The sequence below is a fragment of the Balaenoptera physalus genome (genome assembly GCF_965194825.1).
Source record: "Balaenoptera physalus genome assembly, chromosome: 11".
Lineage (NCBI taxonomy): Eukaryota > Metazoa > Chordata > Mammalia > Artiodactyla > Balaenopteridae > Balaenoptera > Balaenoptera physalus.
Genome location: NC_138896.1, coordinates 20,533,346 through 20,552,363, shown reverse-complemented (window position 1 = coordinate 20,552,363; position 19,018 = coordinate 20,533,346). Strand labels below are relative to the sequence as shown.

Sequence of the window (19,018 nt, the reverse complement as noted above, 5' to 3'; positions counted from 1 at the left end):
AGGCTCAGCCCCAAGAGTGAAAAAAGGTGGGGAATACAGGTGCTGGCAATTGTCCCAGAGCACCGGCAAACACAGCAACGAATGAATTAGATGGGGCAGAAACGTGTCAGGAGTGTCAAAGCTTGAATGTAAGTGAGCAGAAAACACCCCAAATAGTCGGTATCTACACATCAAGCTGTGGAAAACATCCTTGGAAGGATTCATGGTTCTAACACCTGGGAACAGACTGCAGGTAGGTGAAAAGATGCACAAAATCAGGTCACACAGGAGGAAAGAGGCAGGGAAATGTCATCTCTGAATACATGTTCTGACTCTGTACAAAAGAAATCTCTATAAACTTCACCATGGTTTTCAACTGCAATTTAAAAACCACAAAAGGGAATTCAATTACATGAAATCAAATTCAATTTAAAGAAAATATTTATTGATTACGTACAAGGTCTTAGGCTAGATGTAGTGTGTCTTCGAAGGTTAGGAGAGAATGACGGACAGAAGTAGGGAAGAGAACTAAGCTGGTGGAGAAACATCCACATCTAATTACAATGCGGCAGAATGAAGGAAGCACTGTTGCAGGAGTTTAAACCAAAGGAGAGGGTCCAATAGATAAGGCTGTCCAGTAGGGCTGCACCTCAGGGCATATGATGCACATGACAAGAAAGATGAAGGGCCTCAGACTCATTCTGCCCCTCACTGCCTCCCAAACCCAAACAATAACAAGAGGTCTTTGGGGTCTGGCTTCTTTAACTGAGCGTGACGTTTCTGGGGGTTCAACCGTGTCTTAGGCAGGATCAGTGCCACGTTCTCTCGTGCTACTGAGTAGTGTTCCACAGTACAGATACACCATATTTTGTTTATCCCCTCACCAGTAATGGGCATTTGGGTTTCCACTTTGGGGCGATCATGAATAACACTGCTATCAACATTCATTCACGAGTCTTCTTGTGGACATACGTTTCATTTCTCTTGGGTAACACCTAGAAGTGGAATTGCTGGGTCATCAAGCAAATTTGTGTTTAACTTTTGAAGCAACTGGTTAACCAGTATCCAAAGAGGCTGCCCCATTTTACACTCCCGCCAGTAATGCATGAGTTCCCACTTCCCACATCCTCTCCAACACTTATGTTGATTATAGGCAAACTATTGGCTCTGAAGTGGTATCTCAATGTGGTTTGAATTTGTGTTTGCCTGATGACTAAGGAGTGTCCCTTACTGCATTCTGGATTTCACATCCTTAGCAACTGGCATTTAACAACTACTGATTTTGTCCTGTCAGTAGATAAAAATGTTCAAGTCCCTTCCATCTTAAAAACAAAAGCCAAACAGCCCTCATGTCTATAAAAGGTGATCTGCATGGTTTCCACTTTGTTATAGTCACCTCTTTGTAGCATTTGACTAATAGAACAGTTGCCTTTCTTAAAGAAAAGACTAAACCCCAGAGAAACTCCTGTTGCAGGGATATGTATCCATTATTTTCAGCTTTGCCCTGTATATCTATGAGAGTGTCTTTCATGTGAACTAGTCTTCCAATTCAGTCTCAACCTTCCTTTAGGTTCACTACTTCAGGTGCTGGGAAGTTCCTCTTCGAATGTTTGTTTGGATACCACATGGGTATCTTTTTCAATGAAGAACAATGTCAATATCAGGAATAAAAAAGCAGAATTGAATGTCTATATCAGTATCTTCAGCTCAGTTTAATAATTAATCCTCATCAAATATATAACATCACAAGATGAAAGGCCCTTATTCAACAATGCTGGAAAACATCTGCAACAGATAATGAAAACGAAGTATTCCCTCTAGAGATAAAGCTACTTCATCTTAAACCTCATCCATCAATGTTCTCCTACTGAGAATTCAAACTCTCAAGTTTCACTTTCTAAACCTACTGACTCTTCCCTCTACTCACACAAACACTTTTAATGAAAACTTCTTTTGCCTCATCATGAAATCTAGTCCTTCAACTTCTCTCTATTCTTACATTCAAATCTTGTTAAAAATTAAAAATCATTTGTGATGGTCAGAATTGTAAGATGGTCCTCAAGATTCCTGCCCCCTGGTAAACACACCCACTAGAATTTCTTCAGGTGTGTGGGACAGACCAATAAATATGCTGGGATATTATGAATGTGATTAGGTTACTAATCAGTTGACTCCAAGTTAATCAAAAGGGAGATTGTCTTGGGTGGGTCTGACTCAAACAGGTGAGTGGTCTAAAAGAAAGTAGAGCATCAGAGAGATGTGCTTCTGCTGGCCTGGAACGCGAGGCAGACAGGCATGTTGTGAGAGGAGGGGACTACATGCCAAGGACCTGAACACAGCCTCCAGGTGCCAGGAGTGGTCCCTGGCAAGCAGCGAGCAAGAAAATAATGACCTAGTCCTACAGCCTCAGGAGACTGATTCTGCCAACAACCAGTGAGCTTGAGGAAGACCCCGGGTCACAGATAAGATCACAGCCCCAGCTAACAACTTGATTTCTGCCTCATGACACTGAGAACCCACCTAACCTCTACCCAGACTTCTGACCCCAAAACACTGTGTCATAATAAATCTGTGTCACCTTAAGCTGCCACGTTTGTGGTAATTTGTTACCCAGCAATAAAAAACCAGTACAATAGTTTAAAAATAATATCCTCTTTCCGAGAAAGACAAATACTGTATCACTTATATGTAGAATCTAAAATATGACACAAATGAACATATCTACAAAACAGAAACAGACTCACAGACATAGAGAACAGACATGTGGTTGCCAAGGGGGAGGGGAGGTGGGGGAGGGATGGACTGGGAGTCTGGGGTTAGTAGATGCAAACTATTTCATTTGGAATGGTCCTAGTGTATAGCACAGGGAACTATATTCAGTATCCTGGGATAAACCATAATGGAAAAGAATATAAAAGAGAATGTATATATGTGTATAACTGAGTCACTTGGTGGTACAACAGAAATTAACACAACATTGTAAATCAACTAGACCTCAATAAAAATAATAAATAAAAATAATATCCTCCTTTCCATCTGTGTCACTTCAAGAATAGTTTATCAGCTGATAAAATCGTAGCATGAGTATTTTCACCAAAGGGTGGAAAGAATGAGAAGCCAACAAGAGCATCAGCAGCATTTATAACATAATTACAACTACGCTTGACACTATTCTTCAGGCACAGCTCAGTTAAAACTCCCTAACCCTCTCACAGTTCTGGCATCAATGGTCATGTAAATGTCACGGTACCTCGATCCTCCAGTGGGTTGCCAGCAAGGTTAATCGTATGGAGTCCTGAGTTGGGATTATGTGCTAGAGCACTGGCCAGTTTTTGTGCAAAATCTCTGCAAGTAAACAAAACAGTCAGATGAAATAACACAAAGTGTAAAACTGCTCAAATAAAAAATTTAAAGCTAGAATAGCTAGGGTGAAATCTAAAAAGAGAAAAGCATTCTTTACAATATTAACCTATATATCATATATTTGTTAAGAACCAATCTATTTACACTAGTTCATATCCTCATTTGAGAGTCTGTAAAGCCATAGCTAGAACATGGTTCATCTTGATCAGTCAAAACCTCATTCAAAAGAAAAAAGAAAATATATAATTGTCCCTTTAAAGACACACTGCAGGATGCTATTAGTCGTACTATTTGGCTCCTTCATGACTTAAAAAACAAATCCTGAACTGAACCTGCTTTTCATGAAAAGTACAATAGGCTATTTACTATATCAGTCCTAATTCCATGCAATAACCATGAATGCAAAACTGATTGCCCATATCATTGAATTCAAAGGCTACAGTTGCTAGCACTATATTTTAACAAAAGTCAAAATCACTATTTCAGGTGTGTTTAACGTAAAATAACGCACTAAGTGCTATGATTATGAAACTGTCAACCCTCCTCACGTAGTAGCAGTAAAGTCTTTACTCCAGCAGATTCAAACTCGCCTGCCCCTGGTAAGGCTGGGGTATTGGTTACTGAACCACTAGATGAAGATTATTTAAGTGTGAATTTGAAAAGGGAGAGAAATGGCTAAAACAGCTCAAAACAAAGCAGTAACATCCTATGAAATGTGTTATTACTATGACTACCATTAATGATACTAGTAAAATCTAACACATAGCATCTATAATATGAAAGATACTTTTCTAAACACTTCCCATGTATTAATTCATTTATCCTTACCACCATATTCTATAAAGTAGGCATTATTATTATCTCCACCTTAAAGATGAAGAGACTGAGGCACAGAGAACTGAAACTATTTGCCCAAAGCCATCAGGCATCTGGCTCAAGGGTCCATGCTCTTAACCACTATGCTTATGTACCCTCAAAAATACCATGTGATACAACCGCAAAAGATGTTAGAAAATCCTTGACCTTCATGATAATGATGGGGATCACAGGGACTTTTTTAAGAAGGGAACACACTATACTCTATATGTGAGTAGCCTAACTTTTTTCTCAAAACTATATATTAATTTTAGAGGAAATGGCAAAATGTTTTAAAGCAACACGTTCACGTATTCAGGAAATACTCACGTTCTAAGTCCAGCATTTTCCAACACCAGTTCTTCCAGTCGATTGGACCTACTCACCACCCTCAAGATCTGTTCGCAGACATCAGTGGACTATAACAGAAGATATTCTTTGACCAAGTCATAAGCCTAAAAATAATCTCACTTCACTGTCATAAATCTATGCAGAAGCAAAGTTTTAGTTAAATAAATCATTCATTCAACAAACTATGACTCAACATCTACTACTACATACCCCCATGATGAAGGTCCTGGGAATACAACGTAGAGGACAAAGTCTCTGCCTTCAAGAGTGTACCCTCCGGAAGGCAATCAGACAAGAAGGAAATACACAATTATGATAGAAAAATAGAAATAGAAAAATAGAAAGGCCATTTTTGGTAGTGCTATGGGCATACAGAGGCGTATCTCACCCAATCCTGGGAAAACCAAAAGGAATTCCCAAGAAAGTGATATCCAAAATAACAAACTAAAGACTGAGTGGTAGCAACAATGGTGATGGTGATGAGGAGGAGGCTCTCTTTTACTGAGCTAAGCCCTTTATGTGTATTTCATTATAAAACTGTTAATTAAGTATTATTATTCCCTTTTTGTAGATAAGAAAATTAGATTAAAGATGTCATGTACTTTAAAAGGGAGGCTGAATAACCACTTGATAATCGTTAGGTATTACGATGTTCCTACTAGTAATCTCTAAACTAGGGTAAGGTAATAAGAAAGACTTCAGAAATTAATGGTCTCATGTTAATAAACCTCATGTTTACAAAAATTATGTAGTTGTAAGCTTACATCTGTCAAAATATTTTAAATTCTTACGATATGTTAAACAAAAATGCATAATTTTTTTTTTATTTTTTATTTTTTTAGAGATATGCTCCCTGTACATTCACAGTAATTATTCTGGAATCTAGTCTTTGTTTTCAGATTCCTGGGGGATATTTTTCTTTTTTTTTTTTTAATTTTTATTTATTTATTTATTTATGGCTGCGTTGGGTCTTCGTTTCTGTGCGAGGGCTTTCTCTTGTTGCGGCAAGTGGGGGCCACTCTTCATCGCGGTGCGCGGGCCTCTCACTATTGTGGCCTCTGTTGCGGAGCACAGGCTCCAGACGCGCAGGCTCAGTAATTGTGGCTCACGGGCCTAGTTGCTCTGCGGCATGTGGGATCTTCCCAGACCAGGGCTCGAACCCGTGTCCCCTGCATTGGCAGGCAGATTCTCAACCACTGCGCCACCAGGGAAGCCCCAAAAAATGCATAATTAAAATAAAATGTTTAATAAAGATTACAGCAATTGAAATAGGTAAGGTATGTAGCAAAAGTCTTGAGGGGACTATGAAAAATGAAGAGCTGTGCCCTGGTAGAATTGTGCATAATTTTTTCTTCTAAATTTTTATTTATTAATGTTTTATATTTACTTATATCCTGCCTTATTCTAAAAGTAATTTAAGGTGGCTCCTGACCTTAAAATTATTTGGACATTAAAAAGTGATATTTAAATGTCATTATAATCTAGGGTCTATTTAAATCCTTTATATTATTTTAAAAAGAGAGAGAGAGAAATCATTTTCTGTGTCATGCATACAAATGTCAAAGCAGTTTCTTTTCTTAAAATACCACATAAAAATATTATAGTTCTTTGATTTATCAGATCATAAATACCCAACTGGATTAACCATTATGGGAACAGTATAAAATATAGCAAAAGTTCTCCAGTCAAGTAGCCTTTAGAAAAACTGACTTGGAAAAACCACCAAGTCACCCAGCATTTAAGGTTGTTATAATTCTTCTGTGCTGCTTGATCCCATTGGGTCTATAACGTTGCTTTCACACTATTCCTGGGCTTCTAATGTGTCCCACAGATTGATGAGAGGAGAGGAAAATTAATTCCAAGTGACCCAATGCCTGCAATTTATATTATGCTGACAGTGGTGATTTTCAAAATGGTGACCCCTTATCAGTATAATTCTTCGCCTTACAATATACAACCAGAGGAACTGATCTTATTCTGTGTCGTCATGATAAAAAGTGATTACTCAGACATGTTTTTGCGAAGATTATTCTAATTTCCAGAAACAATCCATGGTATCATTACCGTTCCAGGGCTACCTCAGAGCATCCAGAAAAGTAATTTACCAAAGCCAGGATGTGAAGTAGGGCTTTCATTTACCCATTGGGCATAATTACTGTAATAAAAGTTTTTTTTTTAAATGTATGAAAAGTGTGTCCAACTTTTCTTTAAGATGCCAGTAGGGTAGAGGTGTAATAAGTCGTTCATGATTACATTAATTTTGCTACTTTTTATTAAGTGCCAACTACATGAAAAGCATTATTTGCTACACCAAAGAATATAAAGTGATGGACATCTTAAAGAGATACACACACAAACCTAGATAACAAGTCAATGTTACCATTACGTTGTCTTCCCCAAATGTCTACTTCATGTTCAGCACTACATTTACAGATTTAGGGGAAAATTTTTAAAACAAATTAATACAATGACTCTCTAAGAGCTTGTATTTATTTAAAAATTAAATGTAGGACTTCCCTGGTGGTGCAGTGGTTAAGAATCCACTTGCCAATGCAGGGGACACGGGTTCAAGCCCTGGTCCAGGAAGATCCCACATGCTGCAAAGCAACTAAGCCCATGCACCACAACTACTAAGCCTGCACTCTAGAGTCCGCGAGCCACAACTACTGAGCCTGCGCACCACAACTACTGAAGTCCAAGCGCCTAGAGCCCATGCTGTGCAACAAGAGAAGTCACTGCAATGAGAAGCCCGTGCACGGCAACTAAGAGTAGCCCCGTTCGCCTCAACTAGAGAAAGCCCGCACGCGGCAATGAAGACCCAACGCAGCCAAAAAAATAAAAATAAATAAAATAAATTATAAAATAAAGAAAATCAACTTTTAAAAAAAATTTAAAAATAAAAAGTACAGTATAAAAACTAGAAGAATCACTATAAAATAACAAATGAACTAATCCAAAATAAAACAAATATGAAAATTTGGAACTAAGAGGAACCACGTACATTATCCGCCCAACCATATCATTTTTAAATGATTTAAAAAGACCCAATGATGCTCACTGACTTGCCTAAATTCTAAACCTGAGAGCACTGAGCAAGACCTCAATTCTACTGCTAATTTAATGAGTCCAGAATCTTGGTCCTAATTGCATATTCAGCATATCTTCAAAAACAAATCCCTCTATCTCTCCATTTAAATTTAGGATCCTGACTGCTAACTGGCTTCATAAGATCAGCATAAAGCATGTGTCATATTTTTCCTGTGGTGCCTTAAGCTCAGGAGACTTCTACTGAGCAAGCAGCAATCTTAACAACCCAGAGAATTAACAACCCAGAGAATTTATATAACTTGAGAGGAGGTTACTTCTTTTTACACTTCGTGTTTTAAGAAATTCACAGAAGGTGTAATGCCTTCCTTTGCCTCAAATAGACCAGGTGTTAGAAAATGTTCTGAGATTGCATACGTAGAAGCCATCAAAGGGGAAAGTTTCATTTCTTTTTTTTCTTTTTTTTTAATTTCTCTTTTTGGCTGTGTTGGGTCTTTGTTGCTGCGTGCGGGCTTTCTCTAGTTGCGGCGAGCAGGGGCTACTCTTCGTTGCAGTGTGCAGGCTTCTTATTGCGATGGCTTCTCTTGTTGTGGCTCATGGGCTCTAGAGCACAGGCTCAGTAGTTGTGGCACACGAGCTTAGTTGCTCTGCAGCATGTGGGATCTTCCCGGACCAGGGCTCGAACCCGTGTCCCCTTCATGGGCAGGTGGATTCTTAACCACTGCACCACCAGGGAAGTCCCTATCATTTCTTTTTAACTTTGAGTAACAAACATGGAAGAATTGCTAGTATTCTTTTTGAAAACTTGCAGAGAGATAGCCCAAAGACCATTTTTCATTTTTAAATACCAAATATTAAAAATATGCACATTTGCATTTTTATGTTTAAATCTCAGTTAATAGATAAGCAGTGAGGGCAATCCTCAAATCCTGTCACTCCACTTCCTGCCATCCCGGGACACCCAAGAAAGCATACGAACACTTACATGCTTTGTCTGGCCAAGACTGAAATAATTAGGTGCGTGGTTTCTTCCCTAAACATCTACGGCAGTTAAAAGGAGATACTGCCTGGGAGGAATAATGACAGAATGGCAGCACCGGTGGCCTGGTACTAATGATTTGGGACAACTTCCAAAAATGGGATATCCACAACCTCCTCATAGCTCTCTTGTGCCCCATTTTGAAAATCATGGGCTTAGGTGAATGAATGAACCAGGAAAACTGACTTGGTAGCAAAGCATTGTTCTCTCTGATCCCACAATCCCTGGGCTAATCTACTTCTCATTCCTCAAAATGGCTCCCCTCGTGCACCTGGAATCTCTGCTGGTTCAGTCCTGCAAATGGTCCCCATCCCTGCAAATAGCAATGAGAGGCTTCTGTTCCCAGGTCTCCCATCACGGCTGTCTGTTTGTTCCGTGAGAGGTCACCATCCGTACCTCAATCATCACTGACCTCAGACACCACCACCACCCCCGGCCGTGTAGCTGATACAGTTTCCATAATTCATGCTCCCCCATTTGTTCATTTCTCAGCCTCTTTGCTAATCTGATTGTGACATGCCTGTAATACGTTAGGCATTGTTAGAATTTCTATACACATTACTCATCTCAATAACCTGCAAAATAGTTATATTGCTATGTCCATTCATTCATTCAACAAACTCATTTGACATCTATCTATTAAACCAATTTTTACTGTGTAGCTATTGAGCCACAGATTCTAATAAGACATGAGCTCCAACTAGCTCACAATAATAGGGACACAGGAAACAGAGGCCCTGGAAGGTCAAGTAATGTATCTAAGGTCACACAGCCTTGTAATAAGAGTCAGAATCTAAAACCCAGATTTCTGGGTTTCCAAGCCCACACTCTTTTTGTCTACCACATTGGCTCTTAATAATCCCCCAATGAGTTCTGCCCATGCTCATACCTATAACGTCTTAAGCCACTCACACGCCAGGCAAGTTCAGAGAACCAGAAGGCTGGCCGCCAGCAAACCTCAACACTCCACTTTCAATAGATCCATGTCTCAATCCAAATCCTATCTCTTCGCTTTTAAAATCTTAAACCCCCAGTTTCTATGACCTCTGAAAGTTGGAGGCTTGAATGTAAGAGTCTCCAATAAAACAACGTCTAAATTATCTTCTGTGCTAAAATGAAGCAGCAGAAACCTAACTCATGGATAAGCATCTGTCCATATGGCTGCTTTGAAATTGCAAAAAAATAAAAAATAAAAAAACCCAATAGAGCATCTTATTTCCAATAGTAAAACAGACCAAAACTTTGGCTCCCCCATGCCTTATGAAAACTAACGGATTTCACTTTGATTTCATTTTGCTTACATATAAATCTGCCCAAAAACTCATCTAGAAAATTAATGTTAACTATCATAATTCAACCAGACCAACTCTACCTTAGTAACGTTTTCCTAAATTCTCAGGAAGGGAAGCTTTGTGGAGATGGAATGCAAGATAGGAACATAAAACCTGCTATCTGCAGCTGTGCAAATGTAACTTTAATAGTCTTTGCCAACAGAATGACTGTGTACTGAAGGCTCCACTAAATGTGTCTTTCTGTTCATCATCTAAAATTGCCTGAAGCAGCTGAAAACATGAGGAAGTACTTCTCTGAAGCATCTCACATTACAAACTTTATAAAATGTTCTGCAGATCATTTATAAGAAAATATCCCCCTAAGAAATAACATGTATGCAGCTCACCAGTGTGGTAGAAAAACAAATGTGTGTTGTGTTTTTATATAATTATCAGGTTTTGAAATTCAGCAAAGCTAAGCAACATCTTCAATTACTTACCAGTTTTAGATCCTTAGAGGACAGCTTAGTGAACCATTGATTGTATTCCAGAGCAGCAATGATAGGTATTAGGTCCCTAGAAGCAGAAATAACAAAATACATGAAAGTGCTCTTACAGTAGCCATATTGGCGCTTGACTTTTTAATCCATGACATCCCAGTTTACCTGTTAATTTCTATTATTTATAAGCACAACATTCAGCTATATCTATTTTGACCCCTAGACAACAATTAAATTCTCTAGGACAGATCTTCAGGATGATGTAAGCAGAATTCCTAAAAGTTGAAGGTAAATTATCTCTAGGGACTCTGATTCCTATTTCCAAAGAAAAAGAGGTTGGTAGCAGTGTTTGTTTGAAGAACCTCCTTACTCTAAGAGAAATCATACGTCTAATTCCATACTAACAGGTCCTATTTCTTTAGACTGCTCCTTCATAAATTCTTTCACCATCAAGTATATCATATGCTCTCTAGCTAGAGGAGTTTATACGGCAAGAAAGGACAGTATCTAGCCTGATAATAAGTGACATCGGATGGGATCCCCAATGCTTATTGGCAAGCATCCCACAACCATTTGGTACCTTGCTTGCAGTTCTTAGTACTGATTATACACATGAGATAGCCCAGGTGTTTTTTTTTTTTGTCTTATGCTTCATACAAGTTCTTCAGCCATAGAGTGAAGCTATTTGTATCAGAGATCTGCCACCACACTATTTTTCCAGCCCCTAACTCATGCTCAAGCCAAAAAGCAGACAATTCACTAATCACCAAACATATGCAATTTCACAATCAGAGTTATCTTTTACTGGGGGGAAGAAGGGTGAGGGGAAGGAATAGTTAGGGAGTTTGGGACCGACATGTACACACTGCTATATTTAAAATGGATAACCAACAAGGGCCTACTGTATAACCCAGGGAACTCTGCTCAGTATTATGCAACAACCTAAATGGGAAAATGTATAACTGAACCACTTTGCTCTACACCTGAAACTATCACAACATTGTTAATCAACTATACTCCAGTATAAAATTAAAAGTTAAAAAAAAAATTTTAAAGTAAAAGAAAAGCTGTGTTCAGCTACGAAAATCCATGTATCTTTCAATGCCTATATCATAATCCTCTCCTCTATAAGTTCCCCCAGGTCACCTCAACCAGCACAATATTTACACCTCTACTTAGCATTTATTTTATTCTGTCTTATAGTACAGTTTGATGCTTAAACATCTATTCCTTATCACCCCAGGTTGTAAGTTCTTTGAAAACAACATCCCTGTCTATTTCAGTTTTGTGGCTTCAGGGAGGCCATATCAGTTTTACCCTCAGGGCATGACAAACAGCAAATGAACAAATTTTTACCGAAATAGAAACGAAAGGCAGAAGGTGGAAAGAGAACTGAAAATCACTATTATTTCAAGCTTCAAGGTACCAGGCCCCATGCTAGGCACTTTACATTTAAATCTCAAACAACAGCTCATTTAAATCTCAAAACAACCCTAGGAGGTATTATTGTTTACATTTTACAGATGAAGAAATAGATGCTCAGAGAAATATAGTGAAACTAGGCCAAAGGGACAGAACTACAGTCGAAACCCAGCCTCTGAAGCACGTGTGTGTAGTTTCATCAGATTTGCTTTAAAAAGTGAAATGCGCACCCACGGGAGTTAGAGAAAACGCCAAGGAACTAGTCATGCGGTTCCACGGGCATCTTTTCCACCCAAAAGCCTCTTTATTAACTTTGCCAAGTTTTAGATTAAAAAAAGAAGTTTCAGATTAAAAACCAAAAACAACAACTCTTCCCATAGTTGTTTTAGGGTCTCCACTCTCTCATCCCTCTCCACCGACCAAGGGCTCAGAACAAGTCCCGGCATTTCTCCCTGACGTCTCATGACAGTTGCAGCTTCTCTGGGAGTGAATGCCACCTTATAAATACAGGAACCCCCCAAGCCCACGGTATCTGAGAGTTCTCGCCTGTACTTCCGCATTCAGGAACTATGGCAAATCATTCTCGTCTCATCGCATCTCATCTCCTTTTGTGCATTTAATGTCAAGTAGTGACTACACTTCAGAACCTCTTTACTGTGTATTTTGTTCTGTCACTTGATGGGACTTGACGTACAGCTGGCTTTTGTCATAATGAATTCATTTCCAGGAGTTGAAGGGCACATCATCAACAGAACCAGGTTTCACGTTAACGCAGTGGGTAGGACAGCATTATCTCTATATATGACATGCAAAAACCTTGAAAATAATATTCTGGTACACTAAAAGTCAAACCTAGCACTTAATGATACCAGAAATGTTTGGAGTACAATATTAAATTTTAAAAATACACAGCGTTACAGGTGCATACTTGTGTGATCAGAGCCAATGAGTGTAATTGGTAAAAACTACATATAAAATGATAGATATAAACGCTTACAAATATAGACACTGGTTTTTTTTTTTTTTTTAAGAAGAAAAATATAGCAAAATGTTACGAGAATACCTTGCCTGGGTGGTAGCATTAAAGATGATATGAATATTTTTCTAACAGAATTTTTATACTATATTTTAAAATTTATCTATAATGATCCATATTCATAATCTAAAAGAATCATAAAAGTAAATGTTCTATGGATGGTGTAAATAAAATTTTATTATAGAAAAAATGTCCATGAAGATGATGGAGACTCGTGCATACTAGCATGGTCTGCCCACCGTGTTTCTCTAAATTATGTTAATGCCTAGGCTTTTTAATGTTAAAAATAAATTAGAAAAGGACAAACATACACCGTAATTCATCCAATAAACATTTATTTAGTGCCTACTAAGTCCTAGGTAGGGATATTAGGGTCTGAGGGTTAAGTGATGAGTAAGGGCAGCTCTCCAGCGGTGGAGAAAGACCCCTCCTCAGCTACCTGCAGCACCATGGGAGACACGCTGCAAAGGGAGCATGTTTAAAGTGCCCTAAGAACACAGGAGGACATAAGCACTTCATCCTGGAGCAAATGGGGAAGGGTCCACAAGGCTTGAGAGACAGGAAGGGGCCAACCAGGCAGGGAAAAAGGAAGAGAGTATTTAAAGTAATTAGGAAGAGCATGTGCAAAGGCATGGGAACTCGAAAATGACGAGCAACTCCATCCATTCACAGATCCAGCGAGTGCCACCCACTGTGCATGAATCGCTCGGTTGAGGCAACAATGAACACAGCAAGATAGCCCCTCCCCTTGTGATACTAACCGCCCAGCACAGCCTAGCAGAAGGCTCAGAAAATAAAAGCAACTCTAATAGAGCGAAATAATCCCTCTGGCACAGGGGGAATATGAAGTACTACTGTGCAAATAAGAGAGATGTTAATCACGAAAAAGCAGTCACAAAAGATTCTTATGGGAAGTTAGTGAGCCTTCTAGATGAGACACATCGCCATCCCAGAAGAAATGGTCAACAGAGTAATGTATGGCTTAGTCAAAGAGTTTTTATATCTGACGCCAAATGCAAAGAAAAAAACATTGATAAACTGGACTTGATCAAAGTCAAAAACTCTTGCTCAGCAACAGATGCTGTTGAGAGAAGGGTAAGACAACCATATTCTGGGAGAAAATATTTGCAAATCCCAGTTCTGACAAAGGACTTGGTATTCAAAATGTATAAAGAACTCTCAGAAGTCAGTAATAAGAAACAATTAACTCAATTTTTTTCAAATGAGCAGAAAGATCTAAACAGACACTTCGTCAAAGAAAATATACTGAAGGCAAATAAGTACATGAAAGGTTTTCAAAATTATTAGCCATTAGAGAAATGCAATTTAAAGCCAAAATAAGATGCCACTACAAACCTACTGAATTGCTTAAACAAAAAAAAAGTGACAATATCAAGTGCTGACCAGGATGCAAAGCGACTGAAACCTCATACACTGCTGATGGGAATGCAAATGGCACACTCAAGGTAGACAACAGTATGACAGTGGCTTATTAAGTTTTACGTACATATACCACGATCCAGCAACCTCAATTCTGGGTATTCACCCAAGAGAAATAAAAACTTTTATTTACACAAAAACTTACATATGGGGTTGGCCAAAAAGTTCCTTTGAGTTTTTCCATAAGATGTTATGGAAAAACCCAAACGAACTTTTTGGCCAACCCAATAGTATTGTTGATAACAGCTGTATTCATAATTGTCAAAAACTGGAAACAACACAGAGGTAGATGTCGTCCAGTGATGCTGAGTGACACCAGGTTAGAAAAGGTAATAATATGGCTGCTGCTTAGCCCATTCTCCCTGTGTCTGTCTCCCTCTTCCTCTGATTTGGCCCCCCTTAAATAGAAAATCCACAAGACACTCCATAACTAATTTCATTTCTGAGAGTTCATTTTCCGGGACGGCTTTCTCAGAACACAGTCATCAGTGAGCACATAAGCAAGTCTTGGATAAATACTCAATTTGCATTCACATGCGTCTCCCAACTGCTGTGCTGATGCCACCTAACTGCAGAGAACTCCCTGCACTTCCCTGACGGGGGTCTGTGTCACTCAGCAACAATCCTTGCCCATGTTTTCACTAAGTACTGCTTATATTACAAAATGATTATATTACACAATGTAGAAAGCTTTCCAAACACCCGTGCTAGTCATCTTGACTGATTTTCTCATGGTGGGAAGTGGTTAACAGCTTTTTGCCATCAGTTCATGGCATTTATTGTATATCCCACTATGTTTTGCTTTGACTTCCTAACTGACTCTTCATTACCATGTGACTTCTGATCTGAAGTTAGCCTTGAAGAGTTACAGCCGTTGAGGGAAGCCTCTCCCGACTCTTGGCAACCTCACAACACAGTATTCTCATGTATGTTCTCATGTGACACTTCTACCAGTTCCTTAAAATGGAAGCAAAAACCTTTCAAGACTCCAAACCCTGAAAAGGAAGAGCCAGTGTGAATATCCTGGAGGGCCACATGGCAGAATTGTTTCTTATACTCTGCTGAACAGAGACAAGACAGTTCCTACCCCCTAACTTTTTACTGACGTAAACGTACTACATATAGAGTTCGTTTGTTTTTGTTGTTAGTCCAGCCTCTAGTTGGGGCTGGTAATAAAAGTTGGGATCCTTATTTCTCATTTCAGTTGACACCTTTGAATAATCCAAACTTTCCCTTAAAACTCAAAAGAACCAAGTTTTTCGTTTTTATCTTTCTAGAAGAAAATACCAGCATAAAACTGACAAGACAGAAGCAACATAGAAAAGACCATAAACTAGTCTCTGAAATATCTAAAATTTTCTGTAATGTAGGGATTTTGTAACTCTAATCCTTTTTCTTTCAATGAAGAAAACTGGTCACTTAATATAGTTGTTCATTTAAAAAGAGGGCAAATCTTGTAGGATATAAAAATAGCAAGTATTTACTTAAACATTTTTATGTACTAGCACGAAGTGTTTTAAATACATTAATCCATGTAGTCTTCACAGTAACTCCAGGAGGGAGGCACCGTCATTAACACCACTTTATAGATGGAGACCCACCCTCCTCTCCCAAGGCACAGAGAGGTTAGCGAGCTGCCCACGGTCACAAAGTTAGTCTGGACAGAGACAGGATTCAGACCCAGGCACTGTGACCTATGAGCTGGTTGTCTTAACCACTGTGCTATCATCTCGCTAATGGGTCAGATGCTTTCCATATTGTCAACAGTCTTCAACCTACTCTACAGGGGAATCCAGGGTGGCATATCCATGGGTTTTCAAATCAAAAATTTCAAACCCCTTTCATTACATCCAACCAACCACTTAGTTTCTAATTTGAAAGCCAACACTAAGATGTATTCTGAGGTGATTTCTCAAACGACTGTCCTCTTATTCCTTTGGACATCAAAAATAAACTAATATTTGGGGGCTATAAAAAGAAGTTAAAATGCAAAAACAAAGAAGTTGGCAAGCAATCTGGAGTCTAAATCACTTGCCAAATTCTTTGCCACTCTAGATTCTAGATAATCTATTGAATTAGAATTTCTCACCTGATCTTTCTGATCTAGATGACTTCATAAGAATTCAATTTTTCCAGTTATTATTTTGGGGCCAAATTTCCCTCCTTACTCCTTCGCCCCCGCCCACCTCCTCCCTGAAACTGTAAAAACACTGTGACTTTCAAATAGTGTGAAATACTCCAGGACAGTGTTAACGAACAAAAATGACTGACAGATTGGAAGGATGTCTAGCAGGCCCCATAATCTACAATGCGAGAAAAGCACAAAGGTACAGAGTAATAATCCAATGAACAACATTGTGATTATCTGAGTGTGCCCACATACCACAGGATTGAAGAGTTCCCCCCAATAAATCTTACAAACATTTAAAGGCTCAAAGGAAGTGTTTCATGCAAGAATACAGAGTTTTGCCACTCTCCTGCTTTCTGTGTGCACACAATGAAATATGCTCTGTAGTAGAAAGGCTGGTAAAACTCAGAACCACAGCAGTCTGTTCCTGACATATTCATTTGACAGCCTTTCTGGGGATAATTTAGACTTTTCTCCTTTACATCTAGTTTGAAAATGGGAGTGGGAGAGCTTTAAAATTTTTTAAATGTCATGGATACCAATCCTGCCTGATATTCTAATTTATATAGATGTATGTTGATGTTCAGGGACACCAACATATAAATGCATACGTCTATATAAATGAGTTGATGAGTTGGACCACTCACCAACTCTGTGAAGGATATGACAACCTGAAACACTTCCCAGATGAGGACATGCCAGAGGCCTAAATGGGTATTCTCTAAATTTTTTGATCGTTCACTCCTAACTTAAAAGTATTTTGAGTACACATCTCCCCCAAATCTGTGTGTTAATCTGTAAATTATATACATGTGCTACTACATTAATATATTAGGCTCAGTAAAAAAAAAAAAAAAAAAAAATGCACACTCACACACATAAAATGGATAAGAAAAAAAAAAGCATAAAACAAGTTCTACTCTTTTCTCCACATTCCTCGATATATCATCACTTACTCTGTTCACCACACAGTCCATCTGACCAGGGCTGCAGACCACTGTTTTACAGAATTATTTATAGAAATTTAGGAATGGAAATAGAAGCTAATGCTTCTGATTCCACACTCCAAACAGCATTTCTTCTTTTTTAAATGAGAGCAGGAATAAAGAGAAGGAGCTTAGATTAGGAAAGAATTATACCAGTGTCTTCAGGACAACCTTGACAAACACTAATCCACACTCCAGATTCTTCCCTGAAAGCATCAGGCACATGAATGTCACCTTGATGATTATGAAATATGACAACACAAAAACATGAGTCTGAAGGGGACGGACTGCTGGCTGGGCTCTCAGGAGTCAAGTTTAAGCTCGATGATGCATGTCGCCGAGGCTTTAGAGGATGGAGAAGATTAGCTCCTCTTAAAAATCTTCAGGGAACAAGAAAAATCGATGTAGTTAAAGCTATATATTCTCTTCTCCTCGGCACCACTACCTCTAACCTCATCGTTCCCTGCCACTCCAAATTACAGTGTAATTACATTTTTAACATGTCAGCTCACAGGCCATTGAGAGATCCCATGAGAAATGCATAACAAAGCCTTCTTCAATCTGTGCCATCTTTTTGGCCCACTGATACCTAAACTAGAATAAATTTTAAGAATACACTTAAATAAAATTTTGGAAGCTATAAGTAATAACTGAATGGGCATTTTTCCAAGTTCTTCCTAATTCCTATTCTCCTCCAGAGACGAGCTGGATGGATCCAGGATGATCGCTGTCATCCTCATACGTGAATGCTTATTCAGCAACAACAGGGTGCCTGGCCCTACGTTTAATTCTGATAGAGCCATAGTTCGTTAGTTAGAATCAATTAATTCATTAATCAGTTACAGCATTCAAGTTGCTTATAAATCTACCTTGAAGCTCCTGGGCAGACCTAGTGACATAGCAGAATATATAGGAACAGAGAGGCTGGTCTACAGTGAAGAGAGAATAGCATGCTGGATGACTCCTAAGAAGCCTCAATACGATGTATATGCTTCTCTATTTCTCAGTACATGAGGCTCTATAGGTCATGTGATATAACATGTATCATACCACTGGGCACGTCTCTGAAGAAGAGCAGATCCCAGGGAAATCAGAGGGTGAGGACATTAGTAAGGTCTCTGTGATGAGAACAATGACAAGGGCACGGCCCTGTCCCTAGATCTGCACCTTCTTCTAAATCCGTCTCCTATGTGTGATGATGGGGTCACACAGAGATTACTGTTTCTTCCATCTCTGCGCTCCAGATGATAAAGCTGCCAAAACCATGTTTGGTCCTCCCTGTTACTAGACCTGCAACATTAACATCAGTACCGCACACACGACCCAGATCTCCCACTTTGTATCTGAGCTGGTCCTAGAAAACGGTAGTTACAAACCCCTGGGTGCAAAAAGACAATGAACTGGGCGAGTGAACTGAAAAAAAACAGATGGAACTGCATAGGAATCCAGACAGGATTTAGCCCTGGATTGGAGTAGGTAACACAGAGCAAAATTGGGTGCCGTTACAGCAATAATTGCCAACTTGAGTATGGGGAAGAAAGTATTTGAGTAATCTGATAGACTCTTAACACATTATTGACTAGGGGATTTTTGCAGAAACTAA

The 19,018-nt window shown here is 39.0% G+C and overlaps 1 protein-coding gene and 1 long non-coding RNA gene across 7 annotated transcripts in view; one reads left to right on the top strand and one right to left on the bottom strand.

Moving 5' to 3' along the window:
- Positions 1-19,018, bottom strand: part of CARMIL1 (capping protein regulator and myosin 1 linker 1) — a 323,524-nt gene that overhangs the window by 142,703 nt on the left and 161,803 nt on the right. For all 6 annotated transcript variants that reach the window (XM_082413018.1, XM_082413015.1, XM_082413016.1 and 3 more), the window contains 3 exons: positions 10,404-10,479; positions 4,528-4,616; positions 3,230-3,324 (listed from right to left, as the gene is read on the bottom strand). In XM_082413018.1, coding sequence (XP_082269144.1) covers positions 3,230-3,324; positions 4,528-4,616; positions 10,404-10,479 — 260 coding nt within the window. The remainder of the gene's footprint in view (positions 1-3,229; positions 3,325-4,527; positions 4,617-10,403; positions 10,480-19,018) is intronic.
- On the top strand, positions 4,624-7,722 carry LOC309637876. The gene is made up of 2 exons (XR_014250841.1): positions 4,624-5,344; positions 5,757-7,722. It is a non-coding gene; the product is annotated as an uncharacterized lncRNA (long non-coding RNA).